Source organism: Culex pipiens, chromosome 3 (assembly GCF_016801865.2).
Source record: "Culex pipiens pallens isolate TS chromosome 3, TS_CPP_V2, whole genome shotgun sequence".
Lineage (NCBI taxonomy): Eukaryota > Metazoa > Arthropoda > Insecta > Diptera > Culicidae > Culex > Culex pipiens.
The window spans coordinates 51,928,227-51,950,809 of NC_068939.1; the positions used below are offsets into that span (position 1 = coordinate 51,928,227).

Consider the following 22,583-nt stretch of genomic DNA (forward strand, 5'->3'; position numbering starts at 1 on the left):
TTTGTGTAAACTTTTGAAATCATAACCACTAAGGCACACTAAGGATTTGTTCAATGAACAAATCAGAAAATTTAGCAAAAGTTTAAATTTTTAACATTGAAAACCGGACAATTGTTTCCGAGATATCTATCGGCAGTAGATAATTACAGACTTATTAGGTGACATTCAGAGAAATTCATTTTCATCGATTCGAATTCTTTGTGAGGGGGTATCTCAGAAACAAATTTCCCGATTGTCAAAGTTTGAGCGAAAAAACTATAGATGCTTTCATTTGAAGAATTATTTTTGAAACTCAAAAAAAAAAAATGAAAATGTATACCTAAGAATAGCTATCACTTGAAAACGGTACATTTCATAAAAAATGTAAGTACATTTTGATTGCAAATTCAACTTTGCTAAAACAAATGATTCTTCGATATTTTACAAAAAAACGCATTTTTTAAAAAGTTCATATCTCCTAAAGTTAAACCAGTTTTTGCATCATCTGTACTATGGCTCAAAATATGTCTTTTTAAGTCCCCTAAAAATATTAAAAATAAGAATATAAAAAATACGTATTTTTTAAATTCAACTTTTAGCCATATGGAGAAAAAAAAGTTTTTGTAAAACAAACTTTTGACGTCTTATTTGAAGGATTTTATTGATGAGTTCGGAGGCAATCTTTAAAATTTGTGGAACAAAAATACAGTCCAGACTCGATTATTTGAAGTTGGATTGTCCGAAGATTTTTATGGGACTTCGGATAATCGAATCATGAACAACAAAAATAGTTTTTTTGTCATTTTCTTATTTTTAAAATCAGATTTGAGTTCTGCGACCCTATTTTAGTCAAATTTGAATAGTTGGCTGCAAATAAAATTTAAAAAATGCATTTGTTCAATATTTCGCCACCACCATTTTGGTCGCCATCTTGGATTTAAAATTTCTAAATCACTTAAACAGGTTTCTTACTTAAGCGCGTATTTCTGTATTTCTATGCATTAAAAAAAAAATTTCTTTCTTTCTCATGCTAGATAGTACCCAATAAACTAAAATCTGGCACCCCAGTTTTATTCACACAGTTATGTTCATTCATTCATCGCGCATAGACAGAAAGAACGCACAGAAAACATCAAACCAGAATCGGTCAAGCCTGTTCAGTTCATCACTTGACGTCGTGGCTGTCGGTAGCGTCGGTCGGTCGTCGTCGTCGTCGTCGCTTGGCACAGGCTTTTCACCCCTTTTTGCCCACATAAGAAGCATATTTTTTGTGTATATGTGCATATTTACGTGCACGGTGGCCCACATTATTGAAGCTTTGACAAGAGCAGCTGATTTCCGGTTTTTGTTGCTGATTTGTGTTAGATTTAAAGCCGCAAGTGTTGTAACAAGTGCAGATTATCGCAATCACAACGATTGTACTTCTTAATTGGCTGCACAGTATCACACACTGGTACTACGCGAGAAAAGGGAAATGCCTTTCTCCAGCAGCATCATCCATTGACATCATCCTCATCATCAACCAAGTGCATCGACGAGAAAGTACAAAAGTAAAGCCAAAAGCCGATAGTTGCAGTTTGTTCTACTTTTCGCCGAAAGGTTCTGAAACACACGATCGGAGTTCAATTAGATTGGCGGTCGAGGTGTTCTGCTATTGCTGTTGCTGCTATACTATACTTCAAGTGAGCTTGTGAAACTCAGCTTAGACAGACGGGTACCTTACCTGGTAAGTACAGGCCAATTTGGTTGGCCAAGAACGGGGCTTGTAACTGGGGTAGGAGCAATTAGAATTCTAGCAGCATCGTGCAATCTGTGTGCATATTTTATATCAATTGGGACAACTCAAGCTCAATTGTTGCATCCGACATCTAGAATCCCAATAATAATTTCTTCAAGAATCTTTATGCTGATGAAAACCTTTACCAAAGCATCATTCAAGGATTCTTTTTTAGGGTAGAAAATTTTGACATTTCACGCCATCTGCCTGCGAAGCAGGTTCAATGGTTCTGCACACCATATGCTTTTGCCTGGGAGAAAAACATAAGAGCTGAAACCATGGATGTTTCTCGAAACGGATTGAGCGTGATGTTGACAGAGTACATTTTGTCTGAACTTATCATCTGAAGATGCTGTTAAACTGAGAAGGAGTTATTTTTTGCTAATTCAATGCTGAACTCTCTGTTTAATAACAAACTGTATAAAAAGTACATTAAAAGTGATTAAAAATATTTAAAGTGATTCATCACTCTGTGCATGAATTTTTGTTACTTCAAGTGTCTTAAGAGTCAAGTGAGTTTTTATTCCATTAAACACTTTTTTGTCCAAGTACCGTCATCTGGGTCGAATCGGGACACATGGGGCAAATTGGGACAGCTGTTTTAGCTTCACTGCAAATTTTGGATTGTTATTTCAGTAAAATAATTTATTGAATGCGATTCAGTAATCATCACTTTTGCTGAAATTCGATGATGAATAAGGCCGATGCAAATATTTAAAAAAGTTTTTGTCCCTCGGCCCTGACCGAAGTCAAGGGGGGGGGGGGGGGGGCAAAAAATAAAAAAATATAAAAATTTAGATAACAAGCCATAGTCTTCACAATTAAATGAAAAAAGTGTTTTAAAATGCATTTTACACTAGTTCAGTTGTTTTGCAATCATTAGTTTTCAAAAAATCTAAGACCTGACAAAAACAAAAATTGTATCGAAAAAAAAGATTTTGCATCGAAAATTTTCAAAAAATCTTAAAATTTTTTAATAAACCCAAACATGCTAAAAATGATTTTAAATGCAGAAGAATGTATTTTAATTTGATTTCAGTTGGTTGCACTTGAATTTTCATTGAAATTTTGAAGTTTGTTGTAAAAATATTTTTTTTGCCCCCTGATTTTTCGGGCCAATTTTGAAGGGGGGGGGGGGGGGTGACAAAAACATTTAAAAATATTTGTACCAGCCTAAAAACATTGCTGAAAATTAGTAACTGCATATCTGTCAAACTGAAATGTCACTTATGACTTATTGTTTGGATGCTGCCGAGAGAAAATCCTCTTTCAAACATGTTGCAACACATGTGTTTTTTTTTATTTTGTATTGTGATCTTTAGAAACCAAGGTAAGAAAAATGGTAATAATAAATGCCTCGATGCTAACCACCTGTTTTTTTAGGTTTGGACGATTGATGAAATAAATGTATAAATAGCAGTACTGGAAACATTTTCAATGACAAGCAAAATCAAATTTGCATAACTGAAATACCAGCAACGATTGCTGAATCTTCAGCAAATGATCTGTCAAACTGCCTCAAGAAAATTACTGAATTTTCAGCCAAATAATTTGACGTTTCTTTTGCTGAAATTTCAGTTGTTTTGACATCCATTTTACTGAAATTTCAGTAAATCATCTGTCAAAGTGACAAATATCAGTTAACTGAGAATTCAGTAAAATCTAAATTACTGAATCGTTTACTGAAATTTCAGTAGATGAAAATTCAGCAAAACTTTACTGAATTTCAGTAAAAAATGTTACTTAATCCACCTTTAGGTGGTTGGTGCCTTCCTCACATTTAGAGCGTAATGCTATCCAAAATAGATACAAAAGGGCGGACCTTTCAGTGTTCTATGATTCATTATTCATACCATAAGATTGGGTAGGCAGATCTTCATAATTCAGGGCTCTTATGTGCTTATAACTTTTGATAGGGTTGTCAGATCATCAATCTTTTGAACTCTTTTAATTACCTACCCAACGACAGGTCGCATGATAGATCCGGACAACGTTTTTGTCAAAATATCTCAGATCCGGCCTCTAAAACGTTCATAAATAACACGTAAGTGCTTATAACTTTTTATAGGGTTGCCAAATTTGCAATCTCTTGAACTCGTTGGAAAGGTCTTTCGAATACCTTTCTAAAAATGTATAACATGACGGGGTTTCTTACAAAAACCACCCTTTTTATAATCTTCCAGACTTTTGTTAAAAACGTTTTTTTAGCGTAACTTTTGAAATACTTAACTAAACTTTATAATTTTCAATAGCAACTTATGAGACTCCAAGACGGATCGAATGAGACCAAAACGGTCCAAATCGGTTCAGCCAGTGCCGAGATAATCCAGTGTAAATTTATACAAAGACAGGTCGCATGGTGCATCCGGACAACGTTTTCATCAAAATATTTACAGTATGTAAAAAAAGTATTTACACCCCTTGGGCACTATGCACATTTTGTGATGAAACATGTAAAAAATTTAAAGTTTGACAGGAACCTAGGACTACGTTTTGTTCAGAAACTCATGCCAAACATTTTGCTTCAAAAAGCTCATGAAAAGATGATTTCTATAAAAAGTTATATAACAAATACTATTACGAAAATAAAAAAGGTGCAAAAAAAGTTTGTACACCTTTCGAAAAATTTACATAAATAATGTTATTTGTTGACAAATCACCATAAATCCAGTCTCCCAACTCCAAATAGGAATCGGAAAGGGCATAAAATTTCCGATCTTTTGATACCCAAACATCTAGGTTTTCTTTAAAACCTACGTTTTTAAATACCTGGGCAAAAAGTAAGTTTGATCCACGAGAACAAAAATTACGAAATTCCATACATTTTTGACAGGTTGCTCAAACGAAACCATAACAACGTTTTTGCTTAGGTAAAAACGTGGGTTTTATAGAAAACCTGGATGTATGGGTATCAAAAGATCGGAAATTTTATGCCCTTTCTGATGCCACATAGGTTGACTTGTGAATTGTGGACCGGTTCAGATGCCGGCGGATTTTCCGACGACGTAATTCCGGGTTGGTACGAAATTCCAACGAAAAATCTATTCTATCGATACAAATACCCCCAAAACGGTGTTATACTCACTCCAAAATGTTTATTTAGCAATTCTATGGTAATATATTGACATTTAGTTGAATTAGAAGATTTCAAAATTAAGTTAAGATAAGTTTTATATAGAATTTCCAGAGTTATATAAACTTTTATACTAAGTAGTTAGTAAACTTTATATTCAATCCAAATTATTTTTTTAATCAGTCAAGGATGCCTATTTGGAGTTTGGAGACTGGATTTATGGTGATTTGTCAACAAATAACATTATTTATGTAAATTTTTCGAAAGGTGTACAAACTTTTTTTGCACCTTTTTTATTTTCGTAATAGTATTTGTTATATAACTTTTTATAGAAATCATCTTTTCATGAGCTTTTTGTAGCAAAATGTCTGGCATGAGTTTCTGAACAAAACGTAGTACTAGGTTTCTGTCAACATTAAATTGTTTAGATGTTTCATCACAATATGTACGTAGTGCCCAAGGGGTGTAAATACTTTTTTTACATACTGTATGATTCGGCCTCCAAAAAGGTGAATAAATAACACTTAAGTGCTTATAACTTTTGATAGGATTTTCAGATCGTCAACGTTTTGGGCTCGTTGGAAAGGTCTTTTAAATACCTTTATAAAAATGTATAGCATGACGGGTTTTCTTACAAAAACCACCCTTTTTGCAATCTTCCGGACTTTATTCGAAATCGTTTTTTTAGCATTACTTTTGAAGTACTATACTAAACTTCATAATATTAACTAGGGTCTTGTGGGACCCCAAGACGGATCGAATGAGACCAAAACGGTCTAAATCGGTTCAGCCAATCCGGAGATAATCGTGTGCATATTTTTCAGTGCACGGACTCACATCCAGACACACGCACAGACATTTGTTCAGAATTTGATTCTGAGTCGATAGGTATACGTGAAGGTGGGTCTACGAGGTCTAATAAAGAAGTTCGTTTTTCAGTGATTTTATAGCCTTTCTTCATTGAGATGAGGAAGGCAAAAAGATTTGGTGTGCAGGTTTCTTACTATACATTGATATTGTTGTATTGATTTCGGTTAGAATAGATACAGATCAACTAAATTAGTGCATCGTTTTCCTAATTTTTCTGATGCAAGATATTATGTTTGAAAATGAAAATCTAGTGTAATTATTTAATTATATTTTTAATAATAGAGTGAACCTACAAAACGAAATCAACTTCTTGGAAAATAAAAACAATATCAACACATCAAAATCCACCATTTGTTTTTAAACAAATTCAAGTTAAACAAGGACAAACAAATTTTATGTAAAAAGGTTAAAATAGTAATTAATTTTGAATCATTTTGGTTTTCTTGGTTGAACCATGGTTGATCCAAAGTAAAATGTGTACTTAACTTTAGCAAATTAAAATAATTAATATTGTAGATTAGGCCTGAACTCAAAAATTAAAAGAAGTTGAGGGGAGGAAGTGGAGGTCAGTATAAGCCACCTTAGTCAAATGTCCTGAAAACCTTGGGCAAATTTACAAAATTGAGAGTTCGTTTTAGTGGGTAATGTTTTGGAATGTTCTTATAGTTTTGAACATACCGTGGTTGGTTATCTGCTCCTGGTAGCCTTTTCAGCGTTTGAAGAATTTTTTGAATCTACTTCAGAATTGTAGTTGAAAAATTATTATTTCGTTCAGCACGAGTCGTATATTTATAAATCGTGGCTCTACCGAGTAAATAAATACGAAGAGTGCTGAAAAATGCGAGTTTCTTCGCGAGTTGCATACAACATTTTTTGAAATTCTATTTTAAAAATACTGTACTGTAATGATGAAGTTTGCCTATTCTCTTTACTAAAGACAAAAGTAGCGTAAAACGGGTAACTTTGACAGGCTTAAGTTTTTTTTCCGCAAAATGAACAGTACAAATTTAATACGTACGGAATGGTATGGACTCATATTGGTAAAGAAACCTCCATTTTTTTGAAAAGTTTAAAAAGTTCGTTAACAATAATTAAAAAAATTTTGACGAACAGCATTATTTTAATATTCTAAAAATCTTCATGATTTTGAAATGCATTTTCGAATTCTTTGGACAATTTCCATTTGAAGATGGTTAAAAAAGTTTTTAAATAATAATTATTATGTGTTTTTGAAACATATTTAAAAAAAGTCTCCAGATTTATACGCATTTTCGGTGGAACAAACTTCTTATAAAATGTGAAAATGTTTGATTCGTGCTTCGAATTCAGTTTAAAATGCAATATAAATCGATAATTTTGTAAACAAAACTAGTTTCAACAAATTTCAGGTAAAATTCTGACGTTTTAAAAACTTTAACTGAAATGTGAATGTATTCTGTAAAAATCTTGTTAACTTAGTTAAGTAAATATAAACATTGATTTTTTTTTCTCAAAAACTATATAAGCAACCTTACTGATGGTAGATTAGAGTGAAAATCAAAAAAAAAAAAAAAATGACATCAGGGATACCCTCTGATTCGATTCCTTAACACTGGAACGCCCAACGCATGTCCAACTTACACGGACGCCCAAGCCTCCCAAAAAAGTTGGAACGGTAACTTCAACTCGCTGGTTCTCGGGCATAACTCAACCAATCGGGACGATTCTTGTTATCAGGGATTTGTAAGAATGTCTAGATGATCCTAAAATTTTGCAGAACTTGATTTGAACAAATCTGTTATTTCTGCGACCGAAAACATCGTTCCAACTTTTTCAAAAAGACTGCCTCCGCGGAATTTTTGGCGATTTTTTTTTTACACGTAAAAAAAAAGTTGGAACGATGTTTTTGATCGCAAAAATTACAGATTTGATCAAATTGAGTTCTGCAAAGTTCTAGGATCATCTAGACATCCTAACAAATCACTGGAAAAAAGAATCATCTTGATTGGGTGAGTTATCCCCGAGAACCAGCGAGTTGAAGTTACCGTTCCAACTTTTTTGGAGCCTTGGGCGTTGGAATGTTAAGCATAAATAAGTATCTGTGCCAATTTTGAGCCAAATCGGTTAAGGTTTTTAAGGGGTCGCTTTTTATCGTTGAAGTTTATACGGGGAAAATCGCTAAAATGTATGCTGAAAAACATCGTTTCAGGATTTTGACAGCAGGTGGCGCATGTCTCGCACAAAATTGTCCAAGTGTAAGATTCTTGTAGGAAATTTAATTTCCTACTACTTTGTCGAAGAGTGCAAAACGATCCGAGTTGAGTTTTTTAGTAAATAGTATTTTCTTATATACTTCCTATATAACCCGTATATACTTTCAAGTATATAAGCCGATTTCTTTTCATCGCATTTCTAATAACTCTTCAGGATCAACTCGGTTCTTCTTGCACCCTTTGACAAAGTTGTAGGAAATTACATTTTCTACAAGAATCTAACAATTTTGGGCAAAATCTGCACCACCTGCTGCAAAAATCCAGAAGCGATGTTTTTCCCCATACATTTCAGCAATTTTCCCCATATAAACTTGAACGATAAAAAGCGACATTAACCTTAACCGAATTTGCTCAAAATTGGCACAGTTACTTATTATTGTCTAAAAAATCGAGCCAAGGGGTATCTCTTGCGATTTTCCAAAATTATAAATTTTTCTGGTCACCCTATGGTACATCTGACGTAAAAAAAATTTGAACACCTTAAATCTGATTTTATTAAGAAAAACATGACTACCAAAGCCACCGCGGTATACAAAGTAATATTCTTTTGAACTTTTTTTCAAAAATAGAGCAAGGACCTTGTGTGGCCTACCCCAGTACATGTTTTAAAAATAATAGTCATGAAAAAACCTTACCACCCTGGTTTACGGTATTCAATAAAAAGAAAATTTGCGAGAAAGTTGCCAAAAAAGTGCAAAACAACATGCATCTCATTACCACAAACCACCAATGACGCTAAGAAGCTATATTTGTGTTGCTTTCTTCTTTCTAACCAAACGTGAAGAGTGTCACTAACCGTGAGAAACGAAAGCAGTCACTTAAAAATAAATAATTCACACTTTCGCAACCGGCATCTTGTGTTTGTGTCAAATTGCCGCTAAAATGCCGCTTGCATAATCGCTCGTTTGACCTTCGAAACGTTTTGGGCCGATTCGCTGTGAGAAATCAAAGCGAAATTCTAGATTTGAAAACATCGTATTCAGGTTTATCATTTCACGCCTGCCAAAAAAACATGCCTATCATTTGACGGTCTATAAATTGACCCGGTCTTCTATTTAAGTTTACATTTAGCGGCCTCTGCTGTAAATAATCAACCCGCTATCGAAATAGAACTCGAGTTCAATAGCACCTCTAAAGAGGCGCTAGTTTGCGCTAAATTCTAGCGAAACAAATTTCAACGCGTACACACAGGTTGTGTTGCTGAGCCGGATTAACATTAGTTTTCGTCATCCTGTTTTGGCTCAATTTTTTTTTTTTAAAACCTCTTTCTACATGATACTCAACATAAATAATTATCAATAATTTAGCACCTTTAAATTGTTTGGTGAAACAAAACATTGTTTTCAAAGAAATTGTCAAATGCGTCATAAGAGTATGACCGAGCCAAAATTGGGATGTTGGCCGGTGAGCATAAGCCGATATGAGATGTTAAGTCGAATACATTACGTAAGAAGAAGATTAAGGTAGCAGCTGTGTTCAAATTTTAACTGAAACTGATTGTTGCCAACTGCCTGGATTTGGGATCTGACGCACAGATCCAAGAAAAAATAAATAGAACAAAGCAGGTTCCGAATCCGGATCGCTCGAAATGTTATCAGTGCTGAGCAAGATAAGCTACACATTCTTGCTTGGCATTTGCTTCAGACCGTCCGAACGCGGAATTGTGATTTATAATGAAAACAAACCGCATTTCTGGTTATAATCAGTAAGCACGTGCGTAAAAGCTGATGAACTTCTGAACAGTTGCGTTACAGCAGTCTTCTCGCGAAGTCAGCTTAATTAAGTTATAAACAAATTTCCTTTTCCACGTGAATTCATCACTGTGTGGTCATGCACGATGGTGAAAAGCTAAAAATAAGCTCCATTTATCTGGAATGCACTACTAGGGATGCTCCTTTCTTGGCCGTCATCGTGCGGTATTGCAAAGTCCAAGGCCATGCCAACGAAACGGTGGCCGCGGCGGCGAGGAAGGCATTTACGGAAACGAGGAGCACTAGTAAGGAAGCCGGTTCGACAATACCAGTAAAACGGTTGAAGGTGATAAGGATGCGGTGTGTTTTACTGAGATTAAAACGAACACATCATAAAAATCTTTTTTTGATCATTCAACAAAGGCCATAGAAGTTATGCCAACAAAAGTTGATACACAACTTAATTTTAAAAAATCAAATTTTTAAAATCATTTGCTCAAAATGAAAAATTTACAATCTAAAAAAAATCTACAGTCAAAAAAAATTAGGACTAACTCTAGTGACTAAATCAGTGTAATTTGTTGGCTGAAGCGGAACAAAAAATCGATAGTGTGAGGCAACAAGTTCGACCAAGGATAAACTTGTGGCAAATTAAAGAAACTCATTACACTGCGGTCGACTAATAGGCAGTGATTTATAATCTTGTCACTTACTGGCACCTTATGAGACGATACGCTGTTCGCTTCAAAATTGTCTTAAAAAATCATGGGATAAAAAAAAATTTCTATAATATTTGAATTTGACCATTTGTTGGAAAAATACGTTAGGCATTCGAAAAAAAAACATTTTTATGAATTCATTGAAATTCTGTATTTTTTCAGTACAAGTCTGCATACAAACTTGTGGGATCGTATTACAAAATGGACATATTTGATAATCTTTACCTTGTCAATATTTGGTTCTTGGTTAAGGTTAGGCCTTTGCAAATTGCATTTCAAGGTTTTGTTCCCCTCTCCTTCCAAATTTCCCCAAATGTTATTTTCCTGAACATTTAAGTTTTCATAAAAATACTTGTACAGTAGATTGTAAACTATTACAAAAACATTGTAAAACGTTAATGCTGGTATTTTTTTAATATGGCCCTTTTGGGCTTATTCAGAATTTTATTTTTTAGGCCACAGATCAGAGAACGACATGTAACTTAAGGATTTATTCAGAAATTTATTGATTTTTTCAAAAATTTTAGCTAACGACCTAAACTTTTTTTCAGGTTAGTCCGGGGCCAACATTAACTCCCCGTCCGACGGAAGGCGTGATCAGACAAATCTCGTCTCAAAATTTGCCACCGGGACCTTCTGGGATCGAACCCAGGCCGACTGGGTGAGAGGCAATCACGCTTACCCCTACACCACGGTCCCGTCCAACATAACTGTCATAATGTATAATGCCTGTTTGTGACACCATTTACTGAGTATTTTTGAAAAATGATTTTTTTGTTTCTCCCTCGACTCTGACAAAAACTAAAAAAATGTGTACCAGTTTTAGCTGTTTTCAGAAAAAATAATTACACGTATTTGTTATTTGACTTTTTATGACATAAAATTCAATTCTTGAAATACGCTTTGTAATTTGTCCATTTTTTTGGATTGCTTTGGGAGACCTGAAAAGGTTAATGTGAAAAGCACCTAAATTGTAGTTCATGCAACTAGTTGCAAAAAGAAGATTTTTTCAGCACGAGTCGTACATTTATCCAACGAGGTTAACTGAGTTGGATAAATACGACGAGTGCTGTAAAAATCAAGTTTTGCAACGAGTTCCATACAACTTTTTGCGGCAATTCAAAAAAAAAACTCTTTGGTTGGAATTATAAGTCAAATATACCCGTAATTGGCCAATCAAACGTTTTAATCAGAAACATGTTGAAAAGCATTACTTTTCGAAACAAGTGCTGAATAGTTCAACTTTTCAGTATTTATTTCGAAAAGTGTAACTATTCGATTCTGTTATTTTTGGTACAGAAAAGTAGGCTTTTTCGTCGTTCAAGAATGACAGGAATAGTAAGTACTTTCACGACGGAATTGCAATACAAATCTTTTGATTTGCCTTTTTAGACGAAGTAGATCAAACAACTGGTTGCTGAGATATAGCCACATAAAATTTCAAATTTGTATCTTGGTTTGATTTTTTGATGTTAAATTATTGTGAAATTTTCTTATCTTTTGAAAAAAATGTAATTTCGAATATAAACACGCAAAAAGGGCGCAGAAGCATTTTGACATTTAGAACTATGTTGTAATACATTATTGTATGTGCTCAGGCCAACTTTAACTTTCTCACAAATCTCAAAGTGTTAAAAATTCTGTATTTTTTTTTCAATTAGGTTCTAAAGACAAAATTTGTAATGTAAACATTAAGTGTATCCCGCTTTTTCCGATGGAAATTGACATTTGTGAGGGGGACACAATCAATATTTACATTTGTTTCTAGGGCCTAATAAAAAAAGTTCAGAATTGTTGGCTTTCCCAGCTACCTGAGTATCGTGTGAGCAGCAGCGCCGGGAAGATCGATTTTTGTGGTGTTCTTTTTGTGCTGTATTCGTGGTCGTATTCATGTCGAATTCTGTGGAAGGTGCGAAACCGTATGTTTGGATTCTGTGTGTCTCTATTGTTTTATTTGTGGTTCCATCTGGAGTATTAGTTTAACTTTTTTTTATTTTTTACAGCTTCCTGGAATTATTTCAAATTAAATGTCTACATGTAAATTTGGCTACTCACTATATGATTTATTTAAATGTTCATATTATTCCTTATCCTATTCATTTTCTATAACATACCATCTCCTCATACTATATATGATCAAATTGCTTAAATTAACGAAACTTTCTAAAACAGCATGGAAACCATCTCGAGCATTTATATTTTAAATTACTGCTATTTTTTCACAGCTTCCTAGAATCATCTTGATTATGTTTATTATATTTATCATATTTATTATATTTATTCTATATACTATATTTATTATTTATCATTATTACAAAACTATATGCTTATTAGATAATACACTACAGACTCACATTTACACTAAGAAACATCCAAATCATGTAATACATTACGCATTCAACCATTTTCACGGCCCGATGAAATTCCTCTAACCCCCATTCCAAACCTTCCAAAAATATTCCGTTCACTTTTAAAAGTCGCATGGGTTCCCTGCACTTTTGCCACTAGTGAACAACAAAAACATCCCCTCCCAAATCCCCACGGGACTGTATGGGTGTAGCCTTGGAGCACAGTGTGGAAACTTACGTTCTTTGATATTCTTGGTTGTACCGAGCAGCAATCAAATTGTCCAAAGCCAACCTCCCGTGGTCGAGTGGTTACGGGATCCGCTTAACAAGCGGAAGGTCAGAGGTTCAATCCTCGGGTGGCAGCTTTGGAGCTTTGGTCATCCCGCAAAATCAGTACAGGTTTTTCTTTCCCTGCTGTCTGCGCTTTGGAGAAACCTCGAGTTAGTCAAAAATGGACTACTCGGCGAAGAGCTCCAATGCCAACTGACGACAGTCGGGTCAATACGAGAGAGCCGAAAAACTGAGCATGAGCATGAGCATGAAAGATCACCCATGGTTGCCCCTCCCTTGCTGAACAGAACCGTAATATCCTTTCAGCACTACTGATTATATGCTTCGACGATCTAGTGGTGATTCTCTTATCAACAGCATGTATGAATGCGCTGAAAAGATAAAACACCATGATTGCTAAAGCTAGATCAGTTGCGAATAGGTAACAGTCATTGGCCACCAACGGCGCCCGCCATGTCAGTTTGTAGATCTCGATTTTAAGGGACGGGAATGTTAGTTAGCGCAGGTTGCTACTAGGGCAGCTGATTTACTCTGTGCTTACACCCCACAAGCGCCAGGAACCTGAAAATTTGTTAGTAGGATAGGGTGTTTGGTCAGGATTCATCATAGAAGATGATGATGCGACCCAAAATCATAGTGTTTGTTGAAAGGTATTATGTTTTAATCTCAAGGCAAGCAATCGGATGCTGCGGATGAGTCATTTCCCGTTTATCGGCTGTTAACTTTTAATTGAAATGGATTTATCTTAGACAGCCGGCTGTGGAAAGATAGAACCAAAATTATATGTAATTAAATGATGAAGAATTTAACAGTCTGACTTTTTAATTGAGATGTTTTTACGAGTTTACATGATTCATGTTTAGTGGGGTACTGATTAACGAAGCGAACGACGAGTTACGATGTTTATCGAGCTGAAATGGTATGATAAGGTTTTGTTGTTATTGCACACCGACGACGAATGCGAAAAAACCCTACGAAAGGCATCGCAAATCAGACTGACTCAATTGTCATCGATGACAACCAGAGCCAGCCGCACCTTTACACACATACACGCACGCGAAAAAAAACGAAAAACACACCGACGACGATCGCGAAAAAAAACACGACCCGACGGAAAGGCATCGCAAATCAAACTCAATACGAGAGAGCCGAAAAACTGATGACAAAGGGGAGAGATCTAAAAATAGCCAACAGGGACCGCTCCAGTCCCCGTCCGTCCTCATCATTTGAAGTTGGACATCAACAGCCTGCGAGCCACAACAATTCTTCAAAAGTTGCTCATTTCTCCTTCGCTAGGTCAACTACAACTACTTAGCTTCGGCTGATCTGTGCACTTCGGAAGATAGTTGACTGGCCAACTAGCCGAAGATGCGCTAACAGATACGATGAGTGTTCGGACTCAAAAAACACGAGAGGAGAATTCTTCCTTTCGCACAACCACGCTTCAACGCACTGCGTTCAGGCGCACTCTACCAGTGTATATGTGCATTGGAAAAAGACTGTGAACAGATAGCTTGATTCTTCTCAATAAGATTCGAGCAAAAATTGCAGCCTTAAGAGTATAACAGGGAATCACAAAAGATAGTCGCTAGGACGGTCGAGGTGAACTAATCCCAATATCTGCCCACAAGGCGCTAAAAATAAAAAAAAAATGTCCAAAGAATATTGAATTGACCATTGTGGCACCCCCTACAGCGTGGTTCAGACCCGTTATGCTATGCTATGCTATGCTAATTGTAAGCCTTCCCAGCTACCTTTCAACACTGCGGGTTTTGTTGTCCTTTTCAAATGTTGATCCATAAATTGCGATAAATCGCCAGTTTAAAAATTAAAGCTTATTCAGGGTGGCCACTAGATTTCGATTTTCAATTTCCCGGTTTTTTCCCGGTTTTCTCCCGATACTAGAAGAAGTTTTCCGGAATGTTTTTAAACCAAATTTCAATGTTTTTCAGGCTAACGTTAGTATCAACATACTTTTTTAACGCATAAATTTGTTTCAAAGTTTGAATTCCTTTCAAATATCTTGAGAACAAAGTTAGTAAGTTGTAAACGAAGCCTTTTTATCTGTTTCCAATCCAAACCTCTAATTTCCTTAATGATTGGGATTTTTCATCATCATGCTCTACAGATTTTACAAACTCAAAATAAAAAATAGTTTTTATTTTTTAGAATAACATGAATTATTATAAGAAAGCAGAAAATGGAATTTACAAGAAAAGATTTGCAAGAATACATTTATATAAATTCAAGAAGAAACATTCTTCCTAGAATTATCAATTCCTGTTAATTACACAGAAAAAAAAATTCATGGTAATATTACATCTGGGAAGGGGTACATCTTTTATGTCAGAAAAAAGGTGTAATTTTACCTCTGGAAATGTGTAATTTTACCACTTTTCTAGTGTAATGTCACTTTTTCAGTCTTAATTGAGGTAACATTACATCATAAAAGAGGTAGTATTCAACCTTCCAAAATTACAGCTTCCAAATTTACATTATTTTTTTCTGTGTAATTATTATTTTTTGGCTTTTATTATGTGAGTACTTTCTTTTTAAAAGTCTTTTCGCGTCATAAGTCCAAACAAAAATGTATGCACTTTGACAGCAGTGCAGGAAAAGTGCCATACAAGTGTAAAAAAATCAGTACCTTGAGACTTTTTTTATGGATTCTTTAGCTTTGGTAAGTTAATACATACATTGATGGGAAAAAAATAAAATTTGGAATTTTTCGAAAATAATTTTTACTGAAAAAAAGTTCTATAAAACCCAAAACACAAAATGGTATAAATCGTAAAAAAATTACCTTTCTGAGATTTTTTCAACAACTCATAAGGTTGATACAAATTTGATTTAAAGTTTTTGTCGCCCCCCTTGAAAGTTGACCCGAAAAATCAGGGGGCAAAAAAATGGAAAATGGAAATTTGAGTGCATTCAGCTAAAATCTGTTTAAAGTGCATTCCCTTGCGTTAAGAATCATTTTTAAGCATGTTTAGGTTGATTTAATAGTCTCTTGAATTTTTGAAAATGGTCGATCTTTAGTATCGTTAAAAGTTTTTTTTTGTTGACATTTTTGTTTTCGTCAGATCTTACATTTTTTGAAGACTACTGATTGCAAAATAACTGAACTAGTGTAAAATGCATTTTAAAAACTTTTTGCATTTAAATGTTGAGACTATGGCTTTTTTATATTTTTTATTAATTTTTTTTTGCACGGATATGAAAATTTTCAATTGATGCTTGATTAAGACCTGAATTTTAAAGCATTAAAATGTCGTTAAAAATGTATTTCAATGCTAAATTAAATATTGTTGAAAAAAATAATCTTTTTTTTAAACTTGTACTGGATAGCCAAAACAACGTCGTTTCTTTAAATCAGTTTTCTTAGTCAAGCTTCAAAATAAAATGTATTTCTTTATTTCTTTTAAACTATCTACTTAAAATGTCAATAAATTTAGAGATATTACTTTTGTAAACAAATTTTCATTTACTTTTTCATTTCTGCATACACAACCCATATTTTTTTTTTTAAATGTATATTTCTGATGACGGACGAATTGTTTTTGAAACAGAGATTTTTTAAACTGCTCAAAATATACATTCAAAAGTTTTTAAAGAACTGTTTTGTTTTTGGATTTAAACATTCTATTTAATAGTACTTTTCAGAAGATGTAGCTGTTTTCAATAAAGAATAATTCTATTTTAACTCTAAAAAAATGGTTTAGAAAATTCTTAACTGCTTTAATTTTTGAACATTTTTGATCCATGCCTTTGTTGCTGAGATACAGGCAACGAAAAATATTTAAAAGAGTGTATTTTGTGTGACTATTTGAGAGAAAAATCTTGATCTTTAAATTTAAAAAAAAATCCTGATTTGAATTTTATGCAAAACTAATATTTTAGCAAAGAAAGGTCGAATTGACAATATCCAAATTCTAAAACATAAGATCCTTGTAGATAAAAGGAAAACGCTAGTGGTTGGTACCAGCAATGGTTGCCGACAGCTGTAAAGTCAACTTCGTTCAAACATAAGATATTTTTACTAACATTTCGAATGTTTTAAATACCAATGAGAAAAGAACATATTGAGAACATTAAAGAGGCTTTAGTCAATTTTTATATAAACTAAAAATATTTTCCCGGTTTCTCAGTCGAATTCCCGAGTTTTTCCCGGTTTTCTCCCGGTTTATAAAAATCCCGGTTTTTTCCCGGTTTTCCCGGTTATTTCCCGTGGTGGTCACCCTGCTTATTTGGTGAGGCTAAGAAAAAACTATTCTTTCTCATTTATCATCTTGAAGTTTAATCAACTTAGTTTGAAAAAGGAAAATTGTGGGTATTTTCAGAGCATTTTTTTTTTCATTATTTTTGCATGGCTTATTTACCCTCATAAAATAAACTTCAATAAAAAAACTTATATCATTTTCGCTAGCAAATTGGAATTGTTCGCTTTCTCCATGACACTACAACCTTTCGAGAATTTTTCATCATTTAAATTTTTTTTCCGAATATATCTAATTTTGTTAAATTTTATTATTGTCTTTTAAGGTACTTTTGATAATATTTTTGATCAAAATAATGATACCTACACAGAAAAAAAATAAAATTATGGTGATATTTATCAGGAAATGATGCCAATGTATAATATTGCATCAGGAACTGGTGAATAGTGAATTTTCATCAGGTTCACATTTTTAAACATTTTTCTTTGTAGTATTACTCAAGGAAGGTTGAAAACTTGGTTGGTTGAATATTACCTCTATTCAACCAACCAAGTTTTCAACCTTCCAAAATTCAACTTTTTTTTTCTGTGTACGAATCATAAAAAATATAAATAAAACAACCCCTAAATCTGCAAAGAACAAGCGCTAAGAATGTATTGTTAATGGTTTTAATCGAAACCGTTCTTTATCAAGCTTTTTAAAATTAAAATAAATCTAGCCAAACCGAAAATGACGATATTATTTTAAAAGGGAGGTTTACAAATGGTAGAATTTTATTATATGTCTAGATCAGTGAAAAACAAAATTTAATGCATTTTTTAATATTTGCTTGCTAAAAGAGATCTTGTATGAAAATTAAAAATCAATTTTCTTTTTTTAAAGCAAATTTCAGATAATTAGAAATCCTTATCCTATCAAGTTATTATTAAAATTACATTTCCTAGCATTAAATTGTTTTAGTAGAGCTTTAAAATATTAGAATAGGAATATTAAAAGTGAATAGAAGATGAAAAACTTTAAAATCTTATAAACTTATCTTTTTTTGAGTTAACAGAAATAAAATTGTAATTCTTTTCTCCTTTCCTCACGTTCCACAGATTCCCCGCCATGCACGATGGCATCACGGCACGGCACGGTGCCTCGGTGGTCAGCGCCGATAACGCCACTTCAAACGGGGCCGTTATCACCAACGGAGGCATCAGTCGTACCATTCAGTTCTTCCCCCATCAGCAGCACGGTAGCAGTGGCAGCAGTTCGCCTTCTCCGCCGTGCTCCACAAACTCATCCCCGGCCAAGCGGTGCCCTTCTAAGCCGGCTTCCCCGTCACACCACGCGCCCTGTAACGGCGAGTTCAAACTTTGCAGCTACGACGACAAGGAAGACGGCGCCGGCTCGGCCACGACGACCAGCAGCGGAACGTCCCCGGCGGAGGTGTTTGGAGTGTTGGGATTCTGGCTGAAGCTGCGGCACGACCTCAAGTCCCTGCCCTGGGAGCAGCTGAAGGCGGTCAAGATGAAGAACGCGCGCGCCGCTCCCGGATGTGCCTACATTCCGACCGAGGTGGGTATTTTTTCTTACTTGATTGACAAGGTCTTGACTTTCGCTGGGTTTGTTGTGCCCAGGTGTTCTTGAAACGAGGTGGCACGCTGCTGATAACGCGATGAGTGTTTGCGAGCCCTGTTTGAGGGTTTTAAGATTCGTGGGAACATTTGAGGTTGTGCTGCACCGATGAACTCTTATCACTCTTTGTTCAAATGGTTTCACACTTTGGAGTGCTGTCACTGGGTGATAAATTTAGATCATATTAATCTTGTCGAATATAATCTGTACAGTAGAAGCTGAAAGTTAATTGAAATTTTAAAATAAATAAATTTATGATTTTTTATTTTTAGGTCGAACACATCGCCAACGTGCTCACGCACGGCTTCTGGGTGCTTCCATCGGCGTACGGCGGAGTTAATCTTTTCTTGCGCAGTTACACCTCGGCTCAACTGCTGGCGGCGATCATCTACGGCGTCGCCCTCTCGATGCTGTTCTTCGTGTCAACGTTCTTCCACTGTGTGTTCTACTGCAACCGGAATCGCCCGCTGAAGGACGTTCTCCACCGGTGCGATCGGGCCATGATTTACATCTTTATCGCTGGCAGTTACTATCCGTGGCTGAGTTTGGGCCACACGACCCACCCGCAGATTGTGTCCGTCATCAAGTGGTGCGTCTGGGTGCTGGCCATCATGGGCATCATTTACCAGCAGGTAGGTCTCAATTTCATGAACATTTTTGCCAAACAAATTACTGATCCTTCCAACTCTTACAGATGTTTCACGAGCGGTTCAAAAGTCTGGAGACGTTCTTCTATCTGGTCATCGGGCTCGGCCCGTCGCTGGTCATAATCTTCTGGGGTCACGAGTTCACCGGGATGGCCGAGCTGAAGATCGGGGGCTTGCTGTACATCGTCGGGATTGTGTTTTTCAAGTGTGACGGAGTGTTTCCGTTTGCGCATGCAATCTGGCATTTATTCGTGGTTTTTGCGGCTGCCGTGCACTATTTTGCCATCCTTAACCATCTGTACCCGGTGGAGTCGACGGCCACCTAGGAAGATGCAGCGACGAAGGCACTGGTGGGCAATGTAAACTAGTGAAAACAGTGATATTACAAGTAGCAACTAAATTATGGAATGCTAGGTACCGTGAAGGCAGTTGATTTGTGTAGATTATTTTGTCAAAGTTCCGTTCTCTGTTTCAAGAGAATATGTTGTTAGAACTCAGCATAGACCCCAGGTATACAGCTCAGACTCATTCACCGTTAGGTTTTCGTTTGCATGCTAGGTTTCGTTACCGAATAGTTGTCGATCCAATTATTAGTTAAGTAGCCACCAACAGCTCGAATTTATTTTGAATAGTGACAAGAGTTTAGTTTTAAAGGTTTATTTGTGATATTGCTTATTAATTTGGAACGGATGTATTTTAAGTTTAATGTAGGTTCAAAACTAAACTAGGAATTGAGACATTCATTGAACAATCATCTTAATACTCATTTTGTAGCATACTACGCACATTCAAAATACAGTTAAAACATATACAGGCACCGATATAGTTCCCATCTATTGATACTTGCATAATAAAAGTTAACATACTCATTTACTCAAAACAGAAACAAAACTGTGCAACTAAACCACCTAGAAACTTTTATCTGAAAGATTCAAAATCATGTTAGTATCTGTCGATTAAGGAAAAAGTATAACAAATAAATAAATATATTTGATAATTGTCAAAATCAGCGGGTTACAGTTAGAACTAAACTTAACTAGCAGAAGATGCACTTATTCATGAGTTTCAATGTGTGGAATAAAATGTATATGATTTTGATTTCAGCAATAAGATTTTTTTTTTGTTTGAATTATAACTTTTTTGGCGTTCTGTTTTTTAGGAAATGTCACATTGTTGACGAAAATTGTTTCAAACTTGGTGTTAGACTATTAATTTGTTTCATTTACGAGGAAATAAATTAAAATACACTTATTTCAAGTATCATTTCAATATCAGTCTAGACTGGATTACTAGAAGAAATGATATTTTTTTCACTGTATTTTTTGGGTCTTCTTTAAATGTTCCAAAGTTTCAAGATTGCTCGATGGACTGTTCAAAATTCATATTTATTAGTTAATAAAACAGGAAATCAGTCACTCAAAATTGACTTATTTTGGTTCTCTGAACTCGATTTAAAAAATGAGGAATGGGCGGGTTTGGACACAAATTAAAACTATTTATTTAGATCCGGAATAAGAAAGTCACTTACGTGGTCATAACTTGAGGCAGGGTTGTCAGATATTCAATGTTTCTTCAATGTTTTGTTGGAAAGGTATTTTGATTACCTAACCAAAGATGGGTTGGATGATGGATTCGGACGTAGTTTACATACATTTAGGTGAGATTCGGTTTCAAAAAGTACACAAATGTCACTTAAGTGGTTATAATACGAGACAGGGTTACCAGATCTTCAAAATTTTAGACGAGTTTGAAAGGTCTTTTGATCACCGGACATAGTTTTCATACAGATAAATGCGATCCGCCCATAAAAATCCATCGTCCGATTCTCAACGTTGACACTTTCTTATACATAACTTTTGAACTACTTATCGGATCTTCGAGAAATTTAATAGCGCAGTATGGGAAACCAGACCGGATCGAATGCAATCTGTTTGATGGTGCCAAGAAAACTTCGCAAGAATTATGAGCACCAAGGTGAATACGCACACATATATACCAGGAAGGTGCTGTGTCCTATCCCTCGCCTCGACCAGACCAAAATCCATGATAAAACTGACAGACCAAATCTGTCAGACCAAGACTGTCAGACCAAAGAGCAAAAAGTAAACAATCTTGGTCTTCGACGTAGGTGCACACAAATCAAGAAAAGAAAATTTGAAAAAGAATTTTATTTTTCCAATTCAATGACTGGGTTTGGACTGCAAAATTGAATGTACGTCAGAAAATGGTTAAGCAGTGCGGCGTCCTGTACACCGACAATTAAATAAGCAGTTAAAAGCCTTATTCTTCCATTTTAATTTTAGATCGCGTTTTCGGTTTACACCTGAAAAATCTTGAAATTCTTTATACGGATTTGTGATTCCTCTCTTTCCATCATTCCCTTGATATATACACACACACAGACATTTGTTCAGTTTTCGATTCTGAGTCGATTGATATACATGAAAGTGGGTCTACAAGCTTTCTTTGAAAAGTTCATTTTTAGTGCAGGATTATAGCCTCTAACCTCAGTGAGGAAGGCAAAATGTTTACAGTAGTCGGGCAAGTACGTGTGTCAAACGAGTTCTAACTAAAATCCATTTGGCCAGTTGCCGCACTTGCAGCAATTTGCAGGGTGTGTCAAGATCAGATCGAATCTTCTTTCATATGAAGAGTGACAACAATGCACGGAGTTTTCTAAGTTTTTGTAGAATATCCCAGGATTGAAATCGAATTTTAGGGTCCTGAGAAGGACAAAAGGTGAGGCATTGAATGCTGCACAAAATGGCGTCTTTAACCAATTTTGGCCCAAAGCGATGTGCGACAAGATAGCACGATCGAATTATACACTTTTTGAGGCCGGATCTCAGATATTTTAATAAAAGTAATGTCCGGATCAATCATGGGACCCATCGTTGGATTAGTTATCAAAAGACTATTCCAACGAATCCAAAATATTGAAAATCTGACTACACTATCAGATGTCATGAGAGGACATGAGTGTATGATGTTTTGTAAACTAATCTCAAACTTGTCGTTTATGACGTTTTTGGAACACCGATACATGTGTTTAGAAAGTTTCAAAAATGTGTATTTATGTTTTGATTTTAATTAATTGTT

At 35.2% G+C, this 22,583-nt stretch overlaps 1 protein-coding gene across 1 annotated transcript; it reads left to right on the forward strand.

Moving 5' to 3' along the window:
* The first annotated feature begins 1,161 nt into the window (after window positions 1–1,161).
* On the forward strand, window positions 1,162–22,530 carry LOC120412903 (monocyte to macrophage differentiation factor). Its single transcript, XM_039573535.2, has 4 exons — window positions 1,162–1,705; window positions 18,315–18,777; window positions 19,110–19,469; window positions 19,532–22,530. The coding sequence occupies exons 2-4, from the start codon at window positions 18,325–18,327 to the stop codon at window positions 19,808–19,810; spliced, it is 1,092 nt and encodes a 363-aa protein (XP_039429469.1). The 5' UTR covers window positions 1,162–1,705; window positions 18,315–18,324; the 3' UTR covers window positions 19,811–22,530.
* The last annotated feature ends 53 nt before the right edge of the window (window positions 22,531–22,583 follow it).

Coding starts and splice junctions, on each gene's coding strand:
- LOC120412903 (XM_039573535.2), top strand. CDS start 18,325: ATGCACGATGGCATCACGGCACGGCACGGTGCCTCGGTGGTCAGCGCC. Junction 18,778..19,109: donor GTGCCTACATTCCGACCGAG/GTGGGTATTTTT, acceptor TTTTATTTTTAG/GTCGAACACATCGCCAACGT. Junction 19,470..19,531: donor TGGGCATCATTTACCAGCAG/GTAGGTCTCAAT, acceptor CAACTCTTACAG/ATGTTTCACGAGCGGTTCAA.